Source organism: Rhipicephalus microplus, chromosome 5 (assembly GCF_043290135.1).
Source record: "Rhipicephalus microplus isolate Deutch F79 chromosome 5, USDA_Rmic, whole genome shotgun sequence".
Lineage (NCBI taxonomy): Eukaryota > Metazoa > Arthropoda > Arachnida > Ixodida > Ixodidae > Rhipicephalus > Rhipicephalus microplus.
In genome coordinates, this window is record NC_134704.1 from 183,743,325 (window position 1) to 183,766,700 (window position 23,376).

The 23,376-nt window shown below is 43.1% G+C and overlaps 1 protein-coding gene across 1 annotated transcript in view; it reads right to left on the minus strand.

Moving 5' to 3' along the window:
- LOC142818055 (uncharacterized) overlaps positions 1–23,099 on the minus strand; it is a 176,721-nt gene extending 153,622 nt beyond the window's left edge. Inside the window, exons 1-2 of the mRNA XM_075896279.1 lie at positions 22,061–23,099; positions 20,791–21,788 (exon numbers count right to left, since the gene is read on the minus strand). Coding sequence (XP_075752394.1) covers positions 20,791–21,788; positions 22,061–22,979 — 1,917 coding nt within the window. The 5' untranslated portion in view covers positions 22,980–23,099. The remainder of the gene's footprint in view (positions 1–20,790; positions 21,789–22,060) is intronic.
- Between the last annotated feature and the right edge of the window lie 277 nt (positions 23,100–23,376).

A 23,376-nucleotide genomic window follows, 5' to 3' on the forward strand; every position in this document is an offset into this window, starting at 1 on the left:
ATTATGAACCATTTCTCCCAAGAGAACCCTGCTGGGATGCGAAGCAGCAGTGGGGCTCACGTCGTTGACCCAGTTGAAACGGGCGTCGACGCGGGTGCTGGAAGAACGGCTGGAAGCGAACTCGGTGTAATGTTTACTCGAGTAAACGTTTGTTTGAAACGCAAAGACATGGGAGGCGGGTTGGGTTTCGTGTAAGTTTCATCGCAGATAACGAGCTAAAAAAGTGTTTCCACTCGACGTGCGGTCGAGCGTTGCGGGTGGTGGAGAGGATGAAGTGGGAGAGATGTGTATTATGAGCGGGTGGAGGAGCCGGCAGCTGCTGCGGGTGAGACGTCAACGCGCAGCTGCGACTTGACCTACTTGGCAGTGCTCCAATACCTGCGGCGAGAGAAACGCGCTGCGGTGCGTTCGCACGGACGTACGTACGGCGTTAAACACGTGAGTCAGAGATGCTTCGCATCTAAAAAGCCTTACATTGGCAGCGCTGACCCGACGAATGCAAAGAATAAATGTCGCGGTCCCATCAGGAATCGAACCCAAGCATTCTGCGCGGCACTCAAGCATATTCTACAACAAAGCCACGCCAGATCTCGGACCTACTTTTCAAATAGCTTAATACCTTAATATGGTCATGAAACGTTAATAGTGGTTGCAGTGGTGGCAATCCAGCTTTATAAACATTACATATGTACTCCTATGATGCAGCTGTGATATCGGGTGTACGTCAATTGTTGCTAGGTGCCATGCACTGAAGTTGATTTATGCAGCAGCGTCCAGGGCTACCATCCTCACTAGCACCAGCACTTCATACCAGCTTATTGATTCTGGTGTTCCTAATGCTCAAGTTCATGTTTGCATCATTGCACAAGTGCAAACAACTGGTTATACAAACACTTGGAATTATTCAATGTATGTCTGTGTGTGGAACATTTGGACGTATATTTGGCATAATTTTATGGCGTGCCGCTATAAAAAAATCACAACATGGTCACGCTAAGCATGCCTCCGCATGCTTCGCATAATGTCGATTCCAGAGCTACGTGGAATATGCTGAATTTTTCAGAAATATCCTTGGGCAAGACGTACTTTCGGCACGAATCTTGACATAAGTATGTGTCAGTTTTTTACAAGAAAATGTAACTCTTAGAAATGCCGATTACCATATTTTTAATTGTATAGTCAGTGTACTTAACATTTTAAGCAGTACTCTCTTTTATATTCAAACAAAACACAGCTGTAGTGTATGGCTCATAGTTGAGGAAAATGCTGGCAAAGCACAACTTGCACTTTTGCAGTTAAGACGACATAACTTAAGGGCCCACTGAAAGTTTGTGTTATGCATGGTGTCATCATCATCAGCCTGACTACGTCCACTGCAGGACAAAGGCCTCTCCCATGTTCCGCCAGTTAACCCGGTCCTGTGCTTGCTGCTGCCAATTTATACCCGCAAACTTCTTAATCTCATCTGCCCACCTAACCTTCTGTCTCCCCCTAACCCGCTTCCCTTCTCTGGGAATCCAGTCAGTTACCCTTAATGACCAGCGGTTATCCTGTCTACGCGCTACATGCCCTGCCCATGTCCATTTCTTCTTCTTGATTTCAGCTATGATATCCTTAACCCCCGTTTGTTCCCTAATCCACTCTGCTCTCTTCTTGTCTCTTAAGGTTACACCTACCATTTTTCTTTCCATTGCTCGCTGCGTCGTCCTCAATTTAAGCTGAACCCTCTTTGTAAGTCTCCAGGTTTCTGCTCCGTAGCTAAGTACCGGCAAGATACAGCTGTTATATACCTTCCTCTTGAGGGATAGTGGCAAACTACCTGTCATAATTTGAGAGTGCTTGCCAAATGTGCTCCACCCCATTCTTATTCTTCTAGTTACTTCAGTCTCGTGGTTCGGCTCTGCGGTTATTACCTGCCCTAAGTAGACATAGTCTTTTACAACTTCAAGTGCACTATTACCTATCTCGAAGCGCTGCTCCTTGCCGAGGTTGTTGTACATTACTTTCGTTTTCTGCAGATTAATTTTAAGACCCACCTTTCTGCTCTCCTTGTCTAGCTCCGTAATCATGAGTTGCAATTCGTCCCCCGAGTTACTCAGCAATGCAATGTCATCGGCGAAGCGCAGGTTACTAAGGTATTCTCCATTGACTCTTATCCCTAACTGTTCCCATTCTAGGCTTCTGAAAACCTCCTGTAAGCACGCGGTAAATAGCATTGGGGAAATTGTGTCCCCCTGCCTTACACCCTTCTTGATTGGTATTCTGTTGCTTTCTTTATGAAGCACTATGGTAGCAGTTGATCCCCTGTAGATTTCTTCCAGAATGTTTATATATACTTCATCTACGCCCTGATTCCGCAGTGTTTGCATGACGGCTGATATTTCTACTGAATCAAACGCTTTCTCGTAATCTATGAAGGCTATGTATAGGGGTTGGTTATACTCTGAGCATTTCTCTATTACCTGATTGATAGTATGAATGTGGTCAATTGTTGAGTAGCCTGTTCGAAATCCTGCTTGTTCCTTTGGTTGATTGAATTCTAATGTTTTCTTTACTCTGTTAGCAATTACCTTTGTAAATAGCTTGTATACTACAGAGAGCAAGCTGATCGGCCTGTAATTCTTCAAGTCCTTGTCATCTCCTTTCTTATGTATTAAGATGATGTTAGCGTTCTTCCAAGACTCTGGTACTCTTCCCGTCAGGAGACACCTCGTAAACAGGGTGGCTAGTTTTTCTAACACAATCTGTCCTCCATCTTTCAGCAGATCTGATGTTACCTGATCCTCACCAGCAGCTTTGCCCCTTTGCATGCTCTCCAAAGCTTTCCTGACTTCTTCTATCATTACTGGTGGGGTGTAATCTGGGTTACTGCTAGTTCTTATAGTATTAAGGCCGTGGTTGTCACGGCTACTGTACAGATCTCTGTAAAACTCCTCTGCTATTTTAACTATCCTATCCATATTGGTAGTTATTTTGCCTTCTTTGTCCCTTAGTGCATACATCCGACTTTTGCCTATCCCAAGTTTCCTCTTCAATGCTTTGACACTTCCTCCGTTTTTCAGAGCGTGTTCAATTCTTTCCATGTTATACCTTCTTACATCGCATACCTTACGTCTATTAATCAACTTCGAAAGCTCTGCCAGTTCTATTTTGTCTGTTGTACTTGACACTTTCATGATTTGACGCTTCTTAATTAGGTTCTTCGTTTCCTGGGAAAGCTTGCCAGTGTCTTGTCTAACTACCCTGCCTCCAACTTCCACTGCACACTCCGTAATGATACTCGTTAGATTACCATTCATTGTATCTACGCTAAGGTTCGTTTCCTCACTAAGAGCCGAGTACCTGTTCTGCAGCGACACTCTGAATTCCTGTACTTTCCCTCTCAGTGCTAGCTTATTGATTGGCTTCTTGCGTATCAGTTTCTGTCGTTCCTTCTTCAAGTCTAGGCGAATTCGAGACCGTACTATTCTATGGTCACTGCATCGTACCTTGCCAATCACTTCCACATCCTGCACGATTCCAGGTTGTGCACTCATTATAAAGTCTATTTCGTTCTTATTTTCGCCATTAGGGCTCCTCCATGTCCACTTGCGGTTTTCTCGTTTTCGGTAGAAGGTATTCAAAATCCGTAAATTATTGCGTTCTGCGAATTCTACTAGTAGCTCTCCTCTGGCGTTTCTAGTACCGATGCCATAATCTCCTACTGCCTGGTCTCCAGCCTGCTTCTTCCCTACCTTTGCATTAAAGTCGCCCATCACTATAGTATACTGTGTTTTTACCTTACTCATTGCCGATTCCACGTCTTCATAGAAGCTTTCAACTGAAGCGTCATCATGGCTGGATGTAGGCGCGTAAGCCTGTACTACCTTCATCTTGTATCTTTTATTCAGTTTAATTACGATACCTACCACCCTTTCATTAATGCTATAGTATTCCTCTATGTTGCCAGCTATGTTTCTGTGAATTAGGAACCCCACTCCCAGTTCTCTTCTGTCTGCCAAGCCCCTGTAGCAAAGGACGTGCCCATTCTGTAGCACCGTATAGGCCTCATCTGTCCTCCTAACCTCACTGAGCCCTATTATATCCCATTTAACACCCTCTAGCTCCTCGAATAGTACAGCTAGACTTCCCTCACTAGATAAGGTTCTAGCATTAAACGTTGCCAAGTTCAGGTTCCAATGGCGGCCTGTCCGGATCCAGAGATTCTTAGCACCCTCTGCTGCGTTGCAGATCTGACCGCCGCCATGGTCAGTTGCTTCGCAGCTGCTGGGGACTGAGGGCCGTGAGTTATTTGACGTAAGCATGTGGGAGGTAGTGGCCAGATACTGCACCAGGGTGGCCAATCCTTCTCTGGTGAGGGAGTGCGTTCTCGGCGGTGTTTGCCGGTGAGGCCGCACCCCAGGCCTCTTAATGCAGTTCCATCAACACGCGGATTTTTTTTTTTAATCCGGTTGGGAACTGCGCGGTACCGGGATTTGAACCACGGACCTCTTGCATGCGAGGCGGATGCTCTAACCACTACGCCATCGCCGCAACTCTGCTCTAACCACTACGCCATCGCCGCAACTCATGGGCGATGCATGGTGTACTACTAAGTTATTACCGTTACTTCGTGCGATCAGGCTGACATTATGATCTGTGCATGATACAGCTCCTCAGCTGCACGGTAGTGATTTTCATTGCAAAGCTGTTTTCTGGCACGACAGGCATGAGAATTTTGGGACAGGATATGACAACGAGCATGTACGCTAAATCTGAGTGCGCCGTCAATTCAGTCGATCTGTGTATAGGAGCGAAAATTTAGCCAGGTAACGGTAAAAAAGTGACGCATAGGGAAAAAACGAGGAGCCCTCAAAAATGAGGGCGAGAGAAGTTCAGTGTGCGTGTGCCTCCTTCTTTCTCTTTTTTCTTCTCTCTTTCTCTTTGAGAGCTCGCCTTTTTTTTTTTTCTTGCTCTGTTCCCTGTTTTATCTTTCCTCTTTGTTTTCTTTTCTGCCTTTGGATGCATCACTTTCTACATTCTTTCTTTTCCAAGTGAAAATACTCCACGGTTTCAGTTCACTTTAACTGAAACCATGGCTGTATACAGCTGGGACTAAGTACAAGCCAATACATTAGCAACATGTTCCAGTTGGTCCCAGCATGAACCACTCGAGACTGAAAATGAAACCAGCTGGCCTGGAAATGGAATCATTTGTTATAATGAAACCAGTTGGTGTGAATTATTATTATTATTATTATTATTATTATTATTATTATTATTATTATTATTATTATTATTATTATTATTATTATTATTATTATTATTATGATTATTATTATTATTATTATTATTATTATTATTATTATTATTATTATTATTATTATTATTATTATTATTATTATTATTATTATTATTATTATTAATATTATTATTATTATTATTATTATTATTATTATTATTATTATTATTATTATTATTATTATTATTATTATTATTATTATTATTATTATTATTATTATTATTATTATTATTATTATTATTATTATTATTATTATTATTATTATTATTATTATCTTCCTTATGGCCATTCTCTTCATCCCAGAATAGCTATAGTGCAAGGCAAATAAGTGATAAGGGCTCATTGCCTTCGTGATGGTTTTTTTTTTTTTGTACATCTAACGCTGACAACATTTACAGTTCATTGTATGCCAGTACAAGTTTCATTTCAAAAAGGCACTGGTTATTTCAAGCAGTGCAAACAACTAAAAAACAGTTTGTGTAAAGCACAGGACATATGCACAACCAAATATTGCTGTGTGCTGCATTGAAGTTTAAACGGGCTGGCACTCCCTTACCTCCTATTGCCTAGCACCTCTCTGCCAGAGAAGGACATGGCACTGCAATTTATAGAAAGGCATAAAGCTACTCTGAAAAGGTCTAACTGCTTTGCCTCACACTGCCATCACCTGATCTTTTGGGGATAAGGTAAGGTTGCATGAAAAACAGGTAGCCGTGCATCAGTCATTCCCTAATACGTACCTCCTTCAAAAATCCAAAACATCCCCGGGATGTCCTGAAATGACGAAAATATTCTTGTCCTGTAGGGTGTGCCACAAGACTGGCTGATATATCTGAGTCCATTAAATGCAGTTAAAATATGTAGGTCTTTGTAAGGACATTATAAATACAGCCTTGAACAGTGTAACAGTGAAATACAGATTTAATGAGTAAACTGCAAATCAAGTGCAATGTTATCAATTCAATAATAATAATAATAATAATAATAATAATAATAATAATAATAATAATAATGAATATATTACTAACAAGATTATATTAGTATTGTGGGGTTTCCACATACAAAGTAACTAATTGCAAGGATTAAAAGCGGGTGCACAGGAAGGCAATGAGGTATATTTAGAACAAATTCAATCTAACGAATTCTCCTACTGAGTTGCAAGCGAAAGCCGGTCTATTAACACTACAAGGTAGGGCAAAAATAGCAGAACTAAAGACTTTGTGGAGAGCCGATGAGATTTCAAGCAAGGAGGACGTGTTTTTTTGCGCTCCCGTCCTCACCCCGAACTTCGCTCCGCGCTCCTCGCGCGCAGCCCTTTTAAGGGCTACTTATGGCACCTCGGCGAGGCACCAGAAAAAGAACTACGCAGCAGGATGCCGTTCCGGCAGCCTCGGCATCGTCCTCGATGCCAACTCAGCAGCAGCAGCAGGCCCCAGCCAAGCCAGCCAGCTCCAAAATACCCCTGCCGCAGAAAGCCAGCAACCGTCAAACTGCTGATGTCTCCGCGGCTTCGAGCAAAGGGAAGGCGAATACCGAACCTAGCTCGTCTCCTGCCACGGCCGTGGCTATCTGCGAGGGATACCCCCCTAGCAGCAACACTTCCTCATCTCTTTCAACCACTCCGGCCGCCGAGCAAACGGCGTCTGGCTCCAGCGAGCGCGGCGTGTCCCCATGCATGCTCCCGCGTTCCGACGGTCCTCAACTTGTTGACGACCTTCCTCCGATTGGATGTGCGGCCACCATCATCTTTCGGCCTGTCGGGAAGAAGGCTAACTTCCTGGCTGCTTCGAGGGATGCAATCGCCGCCTTCCTTTCGGGATTTCCAGCCACCAAGCGAGTGCGGGTGAATTTCCGGCGCAACCTTGTTGCTGTGGACAGCCATCCCAACTCCGATCCGACTGCCCTCCTCCAGGTCGGAACGATTTGTACAACGAAAGTCCGAGCCAAACTACTCGACCTCAACACCTGCGTTGGCATGGTTTTCGGAGTGGACCCAACGATCCCCTTTGAGGACCTCGCCGACAACCTTGCCTCACCCGTGCCCATCGTGTCCGGTGTACGCAGAGGCAACTGCCTCAACCTGACTTTCGCTGGGACTACTGTTCCACCGGATATCCTCCTCTACAAGCAAAGGCGCCCAGTTCGACCCCGACAGCCCCGGCCTCTGCAATGCTCCCGTTGCGGCCGCTTCGGGCACGCAACCGCCACCTGCTATCGGGACGAACGGTGCCTGCGCTGCGGCCTCAAGCACGCCCCAGAGTCGTGTGCAGCACACCCCCGTTGCTTAAACTGCGGCGGGAAACACCCTGCAACCGAGCCCCGCTGTCCAGCCTGGCAAGTTCATCGCAAGGCTGCGGTAATCATGGCCTCAACTGACGGCACGGTGACTCGCCGCCAAGCCCTGCAGCACGCCAGGACCCCTGGCAGCAACCCCTCCATCATCAAGGGTCGCTCCTTCCGGGATGCGCTCGTCGGTACCTCCGACACCACGTCGGATACCGCCCCTTGTCCTGCAACGAGTGCGCCCGTCGTCCCCACAACAACGACGACTGCCTCGCTCTCGGCCACAACTCAGCCGGCCCCAACTGTCGTCCAAAAGCGCTCGACAGTGACGCAGACACCGCGCGCTTTTTTGCAACCGCCGGTTCCCGTCACCGTCAACACAAGCGCAACGATGGAGCCCGCTGCTGCAACCTCGCAGCAACCTGAGGACCAAAAAAGGAACGACCACCTGATTGCCCTCGCTAAGGCACTTGGAAGGGCGCTCAGGGCCCTACCACTTGGATATGACCGAAATGTGGCTTCTTGGGCCCTCTTCACCTTTGAGGCTTGTGCCCAACAGTTCGGAATTAACCTGCAGGACACACCCGGGTATCAAGAATCCGGGGCCGCCTCGGGTCCGTTATAAATCGTGCACATCACTGTGCCGCTGGCCTTCTTGGTGGTAAGTCCCAGACGGTTGCGTCTGGCATGCTTTATTTGCGCGTAGGCTTACTCTTCCTTTTTTTTTTTCCCTACTGCTACATCGCGCTGAGCATCACACCTTTTTCCTTTTTTTTTTTTCTTGCTCCGATCTCCACGTGTACGTGTTTACATGGGCTGCTCGGAGCTGCCTGACTACCTTTTTTTTTTTTTCCTCTCCTTGTTTTTTTTTTCTTTCCTCTTCTGTTCTTATTTTTTTTTTTTCACCTGTGGCAGCAGACACTCTATCCCCTTCACTATCAGTTCGGGAGCGCCCTGCCTTCTTTCCATTTGTCTAGTAGTTCATTTTATTTATTTATTTATTTTTTTTTCCTCTATTCCTTACTTTTGACGGGCGCATCTCCTCACCCCCGGCTTCTCCGCGGGCCTTTCTTTACCTCGCGCTTTCGCGTTTGTTTTCGTGCACGCGTGCGCGGGACCACTGATCGAATGCTTTTTACCACTTCATTCTTACCTCTTCTCTTCTGTCTCTTTCATTCCCATTCCCCCTTCCCTGCGCTTTCCTGTGGAGGTGCCCTCATCACGAGAGGCAGTAACGGGACAGCGCTTTTCTCTTCCTTTTCCTCTTTCAAAGCCAATCAGCATAAAGACTTTGTTTCAATTAATTCATAGTGACATAAACATCGACACGTCAAAAGTAATTTTTTTCTGTCATTTTAAGTGAACACCTTACAGGCACTCACAAACACATAATAAATACACTTTTAAATCAAGTTGCTATAAATATTCATACTTCCCCAAACCATAAAAGAATGCAAACCAAATAAGTCCTTTTGGTACTGATGCCTCCTCTTTCACTGTGTCCTTAGATATGGTACAAGCATCATGCATGACCGAGAAGAGAGAAAACAAAAAAAGGAAGGCAGTATTTGCCAAACAGTATAATAGACAGCGCTTTCTCAAGAATTACATAGAAACTGCAGTTGGGTAAAGATAACTAGATGGCGCTGTACCCCTACTCTCAAATTAGCTGCATGGGGGGCTGTGCCTGGATATGCATAGAACGAGCGGATCTCTCAGTCTCCTTTATAGTCACCATACGTAGTGGATCGTTGGTGGGGCATGAACGAAGCAGAGTGGCGGGCACGTTAAAGACGCTTGCGCTCGGCTCCTTTGGCACGCGTCTCATCGGTGTTACCCATGCGTCATCTGCATTCTCGAACGCGATCGAACGCATAGACGCATGCATGGACGGACGCTTCACCCCACTCATCATCAATCACTCCATGAATATGCTGTAATTTTTTTAATTTTCTTTTTTTCTTCTGGAATTTAAAAATTTATTATTTTTTCCTCATTTTAACTTGCACATATATTGTAATACCACTACTATTATTGTATTCTAACAAAGCTTATTCAGCAGCTAAGTACCTCTTTATCACCCCACATTTCATACAACACTACGCAGTATAGATTTAAAACTACGCTTCAAAGTTAGACTCCACTTATTTACTCATAGATTGTGCCATTCTCTTGATGGAGTGATTCATAGACTGAATTATTTTAGAATTTTCTAACACATTTGACAAGGTCAGTCATAAACATTTACTTTAAAATTAAGTCATCTAGACCTTGGCACTACCGAACAAAGCTTAGTACTTTGAATGCTTCGCATGAAGTTGAACTCACTTTGTGCTCAGCTGAGCCCAGCTTATTTCTCATTTTAACTGCCAATGCCCCTTCCTTGCTATCATCTAAATTTCGTCATGATTTGCTGATAATAGTGTTGTCATTTGTAAAATTACTAACAGAAACTATTTGTACCACATGTTATAGATATATTGCTAAAAAAATAGGCTGGAATTAATCTGAAACTCCCGCACTAACTATAAAGTTAGTGCGGGATAAATACCATATTCTTTCGTCACGATCGTAAAAATTCACGTGGCGGAGGCATACTCATCGCCACTAAAAAAGAACTATCATGCTCTCTAATCAACACATCTTCACAACTAGAATCATTATGGGTAATATGCCGTGCCCCTCCCGAAGCAATAATACTTGGCGTATGCTATAGGCCTCCTCGAACTGACTCAGACTTCCCCCGCAAACTTAACGAAATCTTATCCCAGCTAACTAATAAACACCCTAACGCACGTGTTCTGCTTTATGGGGATTTTAACTTTCCCTCCATTAATTGGCTCAATCAGGTTTCACCAACCTCGGGAAATATTGAAGCAAGAGAATTCGTCGATGTTTGCCTAAACTTTAACCTCATCCAACAGGTAACCGAATTAACGCACGTCACTAGTGAATCGTCAAACATTTCAGACCTGGTATTAACAAATAGCCCCGAAAGCTTAAAATCTATTGCATACTTACGTGAAATCAGCGATCACAAAGTCATCCATAACATATTTAACTTCACCAAAAAATACGCTCCATTTTCTGCAAAACGATTCACTTGTATGATAAAGATAATTATGAATTAATTAATCGTGAATTACGAGATTTCCTACCATACTTCGAACTCTATCTCGGTTCCTGTTCTCTCAATGACAGCTGGCTAATGCTTAAGGACAAGATAACTGACTTGACTAATAAATTCTTCCCCACAGTGAGCCAATAAAAATAAACCATGGTTTTCCAAAAGTTTGAAAACACTTGAAAATAAAAAAAGCGCCTCTTCCGAGCTGCGAAGTTTAATGGTAATGCGTGCGCATGGGGCAAGTACTATGCTGCGAAAGATGCTTATTATGCTGAAATTAGAAAAGCGAAACAGACATTCTATCCCAATGATTTATCTAAACTTCTGAAATCTAGCCCTGGAAAATTCTGGGAAATCATAAACCTGCAACTAACACGAGACATCACGCTTACAAACGATAAAAATGAAGACGTAAGCGACACTGTTTGTGTCAATATCTTTAACACCGCGTTCTCATCAGTGTTCACTAAAGAAGCCAACGTACCGTTTCTTACGCCACCTACTACGACATTACCAGCGATGGCCCCTGTTGTGTTATCTGTTAGTGGCATTTCATCACTCATTGACAAATTAAAACTTTCATCATCAGCTGGCGTAGACAATATTAACTCTAAATTGTTAACAAATACTAAGGAAATTATTGCAGTGTACTTTTCGATGATGTTCTCATTGTCACTCTAAACAGGAATTTTACCAGACGACTGGAAGGAGGCAAAGGTCATTCCAGTCCACAAATCAGGTAACAGACAGTCCCCCCTAAATTATTGACCCATCTCTCTAACAAGCGTCCCCTGCAAAATTATGGAACATATCATATATTCACACATCATGAACTTTCTTGACACCAACAATTTTTTTCATTCTTCCCAGCACGGATTTCGTAAATCATTATCCTGTGAATCTCAACTTGCTATAATTATTCATGATATACACTCTTCTCTCGACCATCACTTTCAGACCGATTCAATCTTTCTCGACTTCGCAAAAGCCTTTGATAAGGTACCGCACAAACGTCTACTGTTAAAACTTTCCCAGCTGAACCTGCACCCCAACATTCTTGCATGGACCACACAATTTCTTACTAACCGCTCTCAGTTCGTCTCCATTAAAATACCCGTTCTAGCTCCCTCCCAGTAACATCCGGCGTCCCCCAAGGATTTGTACTCGCACCCCTCTTGTTCCTAATATATATTAATGATCTTCCTGTTCATGTATCTTCCCATATCCGTTTATTTGCCAATGACTGTGTCATCTATCGCACAGTTACTAACATCTAACATTTCTGATCAAACTACACTTCAACAGGATCTGGATCTCGTGCAACAGTGGTGTGATCTTTAGTTAATGAAGCTTAACCCTACTAAATGCAAACTCGCCTCATTTCAACGCCAATGTAATCCTTTATTATTCTCATACCTAATCTCTAATTCCGCTATTGAACAAGTTCAGTCATAAATACCTAGGCGTCACCTTAACGTCTGACCTTTCCTGGAACACTCACATAAACAACATCATATCATCCGCGAACAGACCCCTCGGTTTCCTAAAGCGTCATTTGCGTCACACACCACTAGACATAAAACTTCTGGCTTACAAATCGCTCATCAGACCTAAACTAGAATATGCAGTGCCCATCTGGAGCCCGCACCTGATATACCTAATAAACGAAATAGAATCTGTACAAAATTGTGCCACTAGGTTCATTCACTCTTCATATTCATACGAAATAAGCATATCATCCCTAAAACATGACATTGATATTGATAATCTTTCTGTGCATCACCGCATCACCAGCCTCTGTTTGTTTCACAAGTTCTTTCACAGTTCCCTCAATCAAGCACCTTACATTATCCCACCAACGCGCATATCTCACCGCACAACCCATCCTTATTCAATCGCATGCGCACACGCTCGCACTACTACTTTTGCTGCCTCATTTTTTCTTCGCACAGCAGTGGACTGGAATGGCCTTCCCCGTGACATTGCAGCCATCACGTGTTCATCAACGTTTGCGCAAAACATAAATACATATTGTTTGTCAGAAGATCACTCTCTGTAACCTCCATCTGTTAACCTACCCCTTATGTAATACCCCCTCACCGGGGTCTTTAAGATAATAAAGTGAAGTGAAGTGAAAGTTAGCAATGCTAACCACATGCTTGGCTTGTGCCAGAAATGTCGCGCCACTCCTTCCTTTCTTAATGTTAGCGTAAAATCAAACCAAAACATGTGCACGCATGTGCCTTTAACACATTTTGTAAACAGATTTGTCCAATGCCTATGAACAAGCCTTACCAATGCCTTTTGGCCTGTTTGACACTTCAGGGCCTTCGATGCACTGTAAGGGCACAAGAAAACTTGTGGGTCTTAAATGTGACTTGTTTCAAGACTTTGCAATATGATGGTTGATTGAAAGTGATAAAATACTGAAGTTGATAAATGAGTTAGTTGTGGTGTCTTGTATAATAATATGCATACTCTGTGAAAAAGAAGCATGCAAATTACTAAATTCATAATGAAAACATAATGGCATCAGTGCAAGATTGGTTGTTGTGGTAACTCACCTGCAGTTTGATTGTAATTATGGAATATAAATGTTTAACTATCTTGAGTTTTAATGAACTGGCATTTAGTTTGTGAATAACAGTATGCTAAAGAGCATGTACATATTCTTGTTTGGTTGTACAACAACAGCGTTTGGAAATATTTTTAAAGAATGAGTGGTAAAAAATTTGTGGCACAAGCCAAGAACATTATTAGCGTTGCTCATATTGTAGCCAGCCTGGACATTCGAGAATAATTTAACAGACATCTGCCCAGCCAAGTATTTAAAATTACCAAGGATGTTTCAAGGAATGACTACATAATAATTGCATCTGCATGCATGAGCTTTTGTCTTTCAAGTTTCATGCATGTGCTTCGTCATGGCAGAGCATGGTGCAAATACACCCAATGGTTGTCGGCCACTGTTTGGTACACAAGTTGTGCAGCAAAACGAATTCGAAATAAAATTTAACACAAAATGTTTCATTGCTATTTCCCAGTTGATGTATTATTTTTATTGCAATATAAAAACAAGTACATCAAATACTGGCTGTATCTCCCTTTGCAGCTATGATAAGGACTTCTAGAGATCTTAAAAGTAGGAATCGAGTATCTGGCGAAAACATCAAGCCCTTAAAATCTACAGAAGTGTTAAGAAAGGGTAAGTGACAATTGTATAGGTAGCAAAATCACTTTCCTAGAGCGAAGCAGCCAGCTGCACTAGATAAGCTGTCATGTTTAATGCGTATAACCTGCCAGGGATGAAATTTATGATACTTTTACACATTTTCTCTTTATTTCAGTGCACTTAACATTTTAAATTTTATTAAACTAGTAAAAAAAGTTTAGTTCTACAAATAGTGGCGACTGAATCAAATAGAACAGTATTCAACTTGGTGTGTGAAATCGTAGAATATTTTGCATATCCTTCGAATTTGGCAGTTGCAGAATTTCCCTGGGACACATACTTCTCCATATGGGCTTTACATGTTTTCTAAAGAAAGCTTCTGGGCCATCATCGTGAAATATTTTTTTTTAATTAAGCCATCATAGCAAGTGCTATACTTGTACTTCATTTGTTTTTTGCAAAGCAGTTGTAGGGTTTACATATCTCTATTTTCAAGAAATATGAAGTGAATGAATGAAAGTATAGTTAGGCAGTTAACTGAATGATATAATGACCCGTATGGACTATGACCACTGGAAGGATGGAGTATGTGTTGTTACACGTGGACTTACAGGCTGTTAAGGGTAGATAGACAAATATGGCTGATTGTGTGTAAGTATTAGGGCATGTCAGTTCAGATTAAATACCAGACAAAGATTACAGGCAGCAGTCCTGATAGATGTGAACTGTTGGAAGCAGTTCAAGCTGGAAAAGAAGTGGTGTATTTAATTGTGACACACTTGTTGAAACCTTTAAAACCAGAAAAATTTCTCGAGCAGGCAATGTTAAGTGATGTTTTTGATGACTGTGACATTGCACACTGTCACTCTGCACATGTGTCTGTTTCCTTATATATTTTCTACCAAAGCCACAAACAAAGACAGATGGCAGTTAACTCGCGTCCTGTTTCCTGTCTTATGCAAGTGTCATTCTGCACTTTATTACCTTAGAAGTACTTGCTGCTAGGCAGGTTGGTATAACATTATTAGGGAAAATTCTAGACGATGCGAATGTGTGGTGAAGTGTAAATATTTTCTGTAGTTCAGCTGCCTGCTACCGATGCTCTTTTTCTGTGCTTTTTCATTCTTCCAGTGGTGCTTAGGTATCTATAATTTTCCCCCTTAGCTTAATTACCTCCCTGAAGCTATGCATCATCTTGCCCATTAACAATCATTGTTAAACTATTGTATGTGGCATTGTTGATGCAAAATGACCTTAGAGTATATGCTAAAGCTCCTGCAGGATCACCGGCTGAATGTGACAACCAGTTCACCATTTATAGGACCCGAAGTATTGACATTTTCAATATATCTGTTCGCACAGTGCTTCATTGGAGTCATGCAAGCTTAAAATATGGTGCTCCCACAGAGAAATTTTTCTTCCTGTGCTGTGACCAGCGGGAAAACTATGTAGACAATAATGAAAAGAGATCACAACTAGGCTTAGCTGTGTGATGTCTACCTCAATAAAAATGTAATAAATTAATGCAAGTGTGCTTATATCACCATGGTGTTACCAGTTCATTACTGCATTTGATATGAATCTCTGCTCGCTCCACCATGGTGTTCATAAGGGTGTACACAGTCTTACATCTGAGACAGCATTGCCAGAACTAATTTCACTGTCACAATCTTGAACAGGTGTGCAACAAGCATGCGCCAGTGCAGAGAACACAAGAGAAGTGGTCACTGCTTGCATGTTCAAGGTCGTATGCACGCACACCGGACTATGATTTTGCAGTGTCTTACATTTTGAGTGGAGTATACATCGTGATGGCGGAAGCCATCTCTGTGGTCACCAGCTAGACTGTCACAATGTGCATATTGTTGCTTCAGACAACTGTTTAGGACAAAAAAAGGGCACTGTAGAAAAAAATATCTTTAGGCTAATGTAAGGGCTTGTGGTGAGGAGACTCTCAAAAGGTATATGGTGTGTCATCTTGCAATAGAGAAGCAACATTTATACCTAGTTTATGTTAGTAGGAGTCTGCTAAACATTGGCCATACAAGCTTGTGGCTAGAGAAGGATGATGTCCAGAAGATGCCCTCCTGAAATGTTAACCTGCACCGTCCTCCCTAGCCCTTCTTGGTGCACTGGAATTTTTGCCCTATAGGTACTAATTCCTTTAGTGGGTACTCTTGAAGGGCTTCTGAATAAGCACACTCTTACCACCTGCTTTACCCAAGGGCAAATCCTACTGTTGGAACTTGTATGCTTGGCAGAAATTTTTAACAGGAAAAGAAGCTTCACTCGTTACACAAATAAAGCTACAGCATTACAAGATTACTATGATGTTGTGTACACAGACCTCCCACATACAACTAGCTAAAATCTCACCACTTACCTTTATGGTGAGCCTGATTATGCCGTAAGACAGCATGTAAGTTTCTTGATCCTATACTTCTTAATCAGTACAATAACCTTGAAAAAACAAGATCATCACGTGCAGTCCGTAAAACCAGTGCTTATGAACTGCAATGATGCCATCGAAAGCAGCAGCGAAAGTAAATTCACCCTGCTGGAAAGCAAATTCTGCATGAAGCCTGTAAATTTACTGTTAACAAAGTCTTCTCGACAACTTCATTATGTCTATTTCTGCAATTTGCATAATCCTGTTTCATACATACCTTGCTGTTCACCCTATAATTATTGACCACTGAGTGTTACTCAAGTGACCATGCTCATTTAACATACCTGCAAGCTTCAGTGCTAACCTAATGAAATTGGAGACTTTAATAAAGTAATGCTCTCTAATGCTCACCCCTTTAAAAAAAGTTTTTAGCATCCCCTGAAAACCTATTCTTTAAAAATTTGATCATCAAAGATGCGATGTATCTCCACACCTGATGACAGACATTTGTCCAATTACAGCCACATTATAACAACAAGCAGCCTTTGTAAGATGCGTGAACACGTGCCATCATCTCAGGTCAACATGTTTCCTGAAACCAGCTTGCTCTTAGTTATGCGACAGAATGGTTTTCATAAATCATTTTCTTGCTAAGCTCAACTTGCCCCATGACAAACTGTGTGTTTAATTTTAGACCATTCTTGGGGAGCTATTTTTCTTAATAACTAAAGAAAGCCCGATGAAGTGAAGCATGAGCTTTTAAAAGAAAATTTGCAAAACATGCACAATCGTCTCCAATACCTAGCCTGAGTATATATTTCACTAATAATGATCATTTTCATTTTATAACACATATCTGATGGCACAAAATCTGGAGTACCAAGGAGTCTGTCACAGGTATTTTTCACTTCTTTATTGGGGGCCATGCAACAATTTTAAATTATTCATGCGATATACTAGAAGTTTAGTGCAGTGTGAATCACTTGCCACAATTAAAAAAAATAATTATGGGGGGGAACATATGGACTCTTTACAAAGGTTGAAGTTGGTGCTGATGCCGTCTGTCGCATGACCAGTAATGAGACAAAGCACGGCGCATCGCATTAGGCCTAATAGCAGTGCTACGCTTCCATTTCACACACACACGCGCGCGCATAATGTATGCTTTACTGCAATACACTGCAAGCACTTCACCCCATGACACTGCTGTATTGCGGCAATGTTAACTTTTAAAAAGACCTTTACGGGTTAGCAATTGAAGCTCGACAATGCTCCCAGCAATGAAATTTATATTTTATTACATTTTTTTTTTCATTTTTATACACTTGCCTAAACTAGTGTTACCAGCCGTCCCGAATTTCGCTGGACTGTCCAAGACTTTGCCCGCGCTGTCCCAGTCGGGACAAATGTCCCCGATTTTTTACGGACTGTTCAGTAAACGAAAAAAAAAAAAGAAACGTTTTGCGTTATAAAAGGCATGCCAAATAACGAGCGTCCATCTGATCACATAGACAAAGATATGTTGCTGTGGTTAGCTGCAAGGAACATTAAACACTTCAGCTGAACTTTAGCGTCAACTTTTACTAGAGCATTCTAGAGCGAGAGGAAGTGTCACGAAGAGCACATAGCAAAATTTAGTGCCACATCAAGAGACCGACGCAATGAAGAGAAGAAATAACGAATTTGTTTGGAAGGCACCGCAACAAAAAAAACTAATTTCCTCACCCACACACAACTACCTTCACTGTTGGTTACCCCAATCTAAACACACACTGCTAAGCAAACAAATTGCCATCATCTGCGACTGCTTGATAAAGCCACTCGGACAAGAACGTTCTCTAATTCCAACTTGTGCATTCCGTATCTATCTCGCGCACTTACGCAAGAACAAGCTTCAATGAAAGCGTTTGCACAGTATATACTTCCTCCCAAGTGACACCAGCTGTTTGATCGGTCCTCAAGCAACACGCATGCACCTACCATACATCCGCGTAGTACATGCATCAGACCAACATTCACAAATCGCGTTCCAAAGGCCTTTATTTTATGCTCGTTGTCATTGCTTGTAGATTTGGTGGCAAACACTTCGGGCTGGTAGGTGTTAATTCTGTGCTTCGGGCGAATGACGTTAACTACTCGATAAGCACGGATAAGAAGCTCCTGAACACGGCGACATCACAGGAATTACGAAAAGCGGCAGCGACTTGCGTATGAATCACTTTCTAACAACAGAAAGCGACCACGACCCCGCGAGCAGAGGCGCTTCTCGCCATTTCAAGCAGATTACAGTCCAATCCAACACCAACATCGGAGAAAAAAACATCACGACTAGAATACGATGAACCCGCCACAGACTGTTTGTCACAAGCTAGTGAGGAACTCTACCTGAACCACAGAATAAAGAACGCCCAAATCGCCTGAAAAATGTTTTCCAACACACCGATTCTAACGCCACCTATTCATACACTTTAAGCCAAGTCAAGCCGGTTTTAGGCGGCTATTGGGTGAATCGAACGCTTTTGCCTCGAAAAGGTTCGTGCGCAATCGTGCCACCGGAGGAACCGAAACACTTCCCAAGTTTTTCTGGTCCATCTGCATGCGAATCGATTGTGATGCGTTTGCTAACGGCCGTTTGCTAAAGGGCAGAATTAGGAAAGTACCAACGAACTACTGGTGACAAAATAAACTGCCAAAGAAAGGCAGGTTTATTGAAAAAAATTAATTGTACATGAATGACACGTCAAAAAAATCAAAAAAACACTTTGGTGGCGGAGTCAGCGCGCTGATCAGCCGGCAGCAGTGGTGCAGTGAAAATTGTTAGCGGCGCCGGTATCCCGGCGCACAACTCTAATTCTACGACGCTACCGCTACCACGGCCACTGGATAAAAGAGCTACGGGTACAGTGAACTAGAATACTTTGTAGTGGCAAAAGCGCCCCCCTGCTCGTGAGTCTCAGAAAACTGCCGGCCGCGGGCGGCGCTGGCGTAGTAATCGCGAGGTGCTGCTGCGGGGATTTGGGCATCTTTCGAACAGCTGCGCAAGCTTCTTCCCTTTCTTTCTCCGTTGCATCGCACTTTAAAAAAATGGGCAGCTACAATCGACTAACCTGGCGAACGGTTTTGCGTGCTGAGATTATGTACTGAACGCTTTGCGAGCCTGTGCTTCACTGTGAAGAGCAGCATCATGTGCAGCTCCCGTCGACTTCGCAGCGTAGCGTCGGACGGGCCTTTTTTCTTTTTTGTAATAAGCCTCGTGTTTTTTCAGAGCACCTCAGTTTCAAATCACGCATACCTGATATGAATTCTTTGTCATTAACGTGCCACGAGCCACGACTGGTGACGCCCTTGACCAGAGTAGCAATTTAGCGGCTCGAACCGCAATGTTTGTCTCGATTATCGGCCTTCTGGTGTATTATGCACTGCATTCCATTTCGAATGTGTGCAGTAAGCGGTACTCGTTTTTCAGTAGAGCAGGACTTCTTGCTGTTGGTTCACATGCGGACAACTTTTGCACGACTACACTAGTTTGTAGACCAAACAGATAGCCCTGTCAGCACCGCTTTCAGCACTTGGAGTCCCACAGTATTTTAGCCAGGAGAATAGCTATTATAAAGAAGAGGCTGTGTGACAAAATGGCAAATGAAAGAAATATTTCGGCAACACTTGATACAACATTTATTTAGGTTGTAACTACATGCCAAACGAACTAATCAAGTGAGATGTCAAACAAAAATAACCAGCTAGAAAGCAAAAACTGATCACAAGCACACTACAATGCAAGACACAGGCAGTCTACTTTTCACACAATAAAAAAAGACAGGAATATACACATATACTTAAAATATTTCAAAGGAAATCTCAAAGAGAATGGTGCGGCTATGAACAAATCAGGTGCAAAATTAAAACGGCTTGCCAGGTTGCACGAATTGCCATTACGACTGCAATAAATGAAACGGGCAGTCTACTTTTCACTTATCACAGTACAGTAAACATACTAGGAACGTTTTAACAATTACGGGGGTGCATATAGAACTTTCCAAAAATGTGACGGTGAAAGTTTAGTTGAAAGTTCTGTTAATGTGTTCTTGAGCTTTCTGTTGAACTTTGCGAAAGTTCCCATCACCACTTGAATAGCACAATAGACAGCATCCTCCAAAGCTTGTTATCCTGGCTCACCAACACCAGAAGCCTCCTGTTCACACCCGTCAAAACCTTCAGCTCTAAAGGCAGCTCATATTGCACATGGCAGCGACCTCCCCTCTTGCACTGCTATTTAACTTTCTAGCCCTCCTCCAACCCTTCTGCTGCAGTGCTCCCTTCCCGGCTAGCACTCCAATGTTCTGTACAATTTTGTGGACCTTACAATGATGTTGAGTACCTCATGTATTCCATGAAACAGAGATCTAAGGCTTTCACATTAAAAACATTTTAACATAAAGCTATACATAAAGCTATACAGCACTGCAGTGCTGTGTTTTTATGTTTCCTGGGGATAAAGACATTCTCATATTGATAAAGGCATAAATTTTTGTACTTACTGGTCCTGTTGGATTGGTGAAGTCTGCTTGGAGTAGCCCATTCCTGATGCATTTGACAAGATGTGGGAAGTCAGAAATGAAATGAAGTGACCGCTTGTTGTCCACTGGATGTTGCACTTTGCATTTTGTGCTAGATGCAGTCGCGTAAATGCCCATCGTGGACCACATGTTTCGATTCCAGGTCGCACCGTCGGATGTTATGAAATCAACAAACAGCCCAGCCTTTTCCGCTAGAATTACTGCCTCCAGCATCACTTTCGAGAGCAAATTTCCTTTCATGTTGCCCTGCGTGGCAAAAGAAGCAAGTATTTGGGTCCACTCGCCAGTGAACGGCACAAACATTATGACCATCCCATGGTCAGCCACTTTATGCTTGTCACTGCTGGGGGTGAACTGGCCCATGTCCACGAAGCCTTGTATGTGCCCTGACGATGAGACTGACAGATTCTCGGACAGTTTCATTTCGTCAACGATGAGCCCTCCGTGCCTTTTGAAGGCATCCATGGAAGACGCTTTCTGCTTGAGCATGCTCATCACTTTGGCATTAAAGCCAAATCCCGTCCTGTACGACCAGAGATACTTCTGAAGAGTAACCTTGCTCGGCAAAACAAGAACTTTCTGCCTCCGCATATCCTCGTAAAGCTTTGGCCCTTTCATGCGCATGATGAGGCATTCCAAAATCCACTCCTTCGAGTACCTCATCCCTCTAACACTCTTCCTCTTCGCAGCCTTGAACATGTGTAGAGCTGCCTCTTGCTGCTTTGGGGGGAGTTCTTTAATTCGGCCAAGGAAAGTCTCATCACTTAGCCTGGAGTTTTCTTCTTTCATGGCTCGTACTTGGCCTGCCAGGGTACACAAGCGTGAAGCAATTCGCTTTGTCTTCTGATTGGCCATTCGCAGCTTGTGAGACAAGTTATGCGTGACACGTTTTTTCTTCAACTTGGACTTCCGTGCCAGCAGCGACTTTCGCAAATAGCGACAATGAACACAGATGGTTCCTGAAAAACGTAAAAGATAAAATAAGCCACTTCCTTACTTCGAACTAGTTGCAAGACATGGAAACAAGGGCTAACAGATAATTGGAGGAAAAATAAACTCCAGAGCTATTACAAAGTGGGTAATAGCTAACAGGTCCTGACTAGTGTTATTTCCCTTTAATGCAGGTTGCTTTAGATACAAAGGATATGCTTAGGTTATGAAAAAAAAGTAGCAGGCTATGTTAGCTAGAACAGAAAGTACATTGTTTCTTATTAAAAATATTAACACACACCTTTGACTGTCACCATTCCAAGACAGTTCTTGCTGAACACGCCGTCACTCGCGGGGGTGAGGGTGCGCTTCATCTTCTCGGTCAGGTTCTGAGGAAGGCCGTCATAAGCGTCTTTGCTCATAGCGCTTGAACAAAGCAATGCAGTGTCAACTTCTTGAAATATGTTCGTTGCTTCAAGAAGGGAGGTGATTTTGCCGTACTTCTTTTCTCTCGGACCGAGATAACAGCTTGCCACAACATCACTGTTGCTATCTAAGCTGAAAAAGATCACTTTCTCGTGGGAGACACTGAAAGGCTGTTTTGTTGTGCGTGTAGTGGCATACACAAGGAGATCAAGGTCTGGAGTGGTCAGTTTAGTCCACAGCCTTGGAACACTTAAGCAGGTGGCAAGGTCCCTTAAGTCACCTGATTTGAGCGGGTTCGCTTGCATGTTTTCGGCAGGGCTCGTGTTCGGGTCGGAATTCTCTTCGCCGAGCAAGCTCGCTTCGTGCTCATCGCGACGAGAGAGACGAACTTTCTTCGCCGATCCAGGCGTAGAAACTAAGCAGCGCTTTCGCTCGGGCCTTGGCTTTTTCACAGATGTGGAAAGGTATGCGGGCAGGTCAGGTAAAAACGGTGGCACTGCATTTGCAGTAAGACCAGGCTTTCCTCGAGCGATTCGTACCTCCTTGCCGCCGATGATGTGGACATAATCACGAACGACAAAATGGTCTGCAAAGTGTTTTTCACAAACCGCGGATGTGTCCGTTAGAGGTTTGTCTTTCCTCTTGAGGTTCCGCTCCCAAACCTTTCGTCGGTCTTCGTCCTTTGGTGCCGAAAAGAGCGAAATCTTCCGCCCGTTTTCAACGCGATGGCCGGGGTAGCCTGACCGGCAACCCGGGGCGAAACAGTGCGTATCCGTCTTCTTTTTCTTGTTCATGGTGGTACCGAGAACGTTTTCTTCCAGCACAGAAAAAAGATACAAGAAGAATCGAAAGCCACAGCAGCAAAGCGCCCTGACAGCAGTCAACTCGCCGGCCGAGCCTGCCTGGCTGGCCTCGCGAATCTGACTGCAGCGCTACGCGCGGCGGACAGCTTTTTTCGTCACAGCGCCTCCTATAGACGCCCGCTTCGCTCTTGCCACTAAAAACGTTCTAGTTCACTGTACCTTGGGCGTGGTCGCTTCATCGTGTCTTTTTGGGCCTAATAAAGGTTGCTTTCACCGTTACATCACAATATATATATATATATATATATATATATATATATATATATATATATATATATATATATATATATATATATATATATATATATATATATATATATATATATAT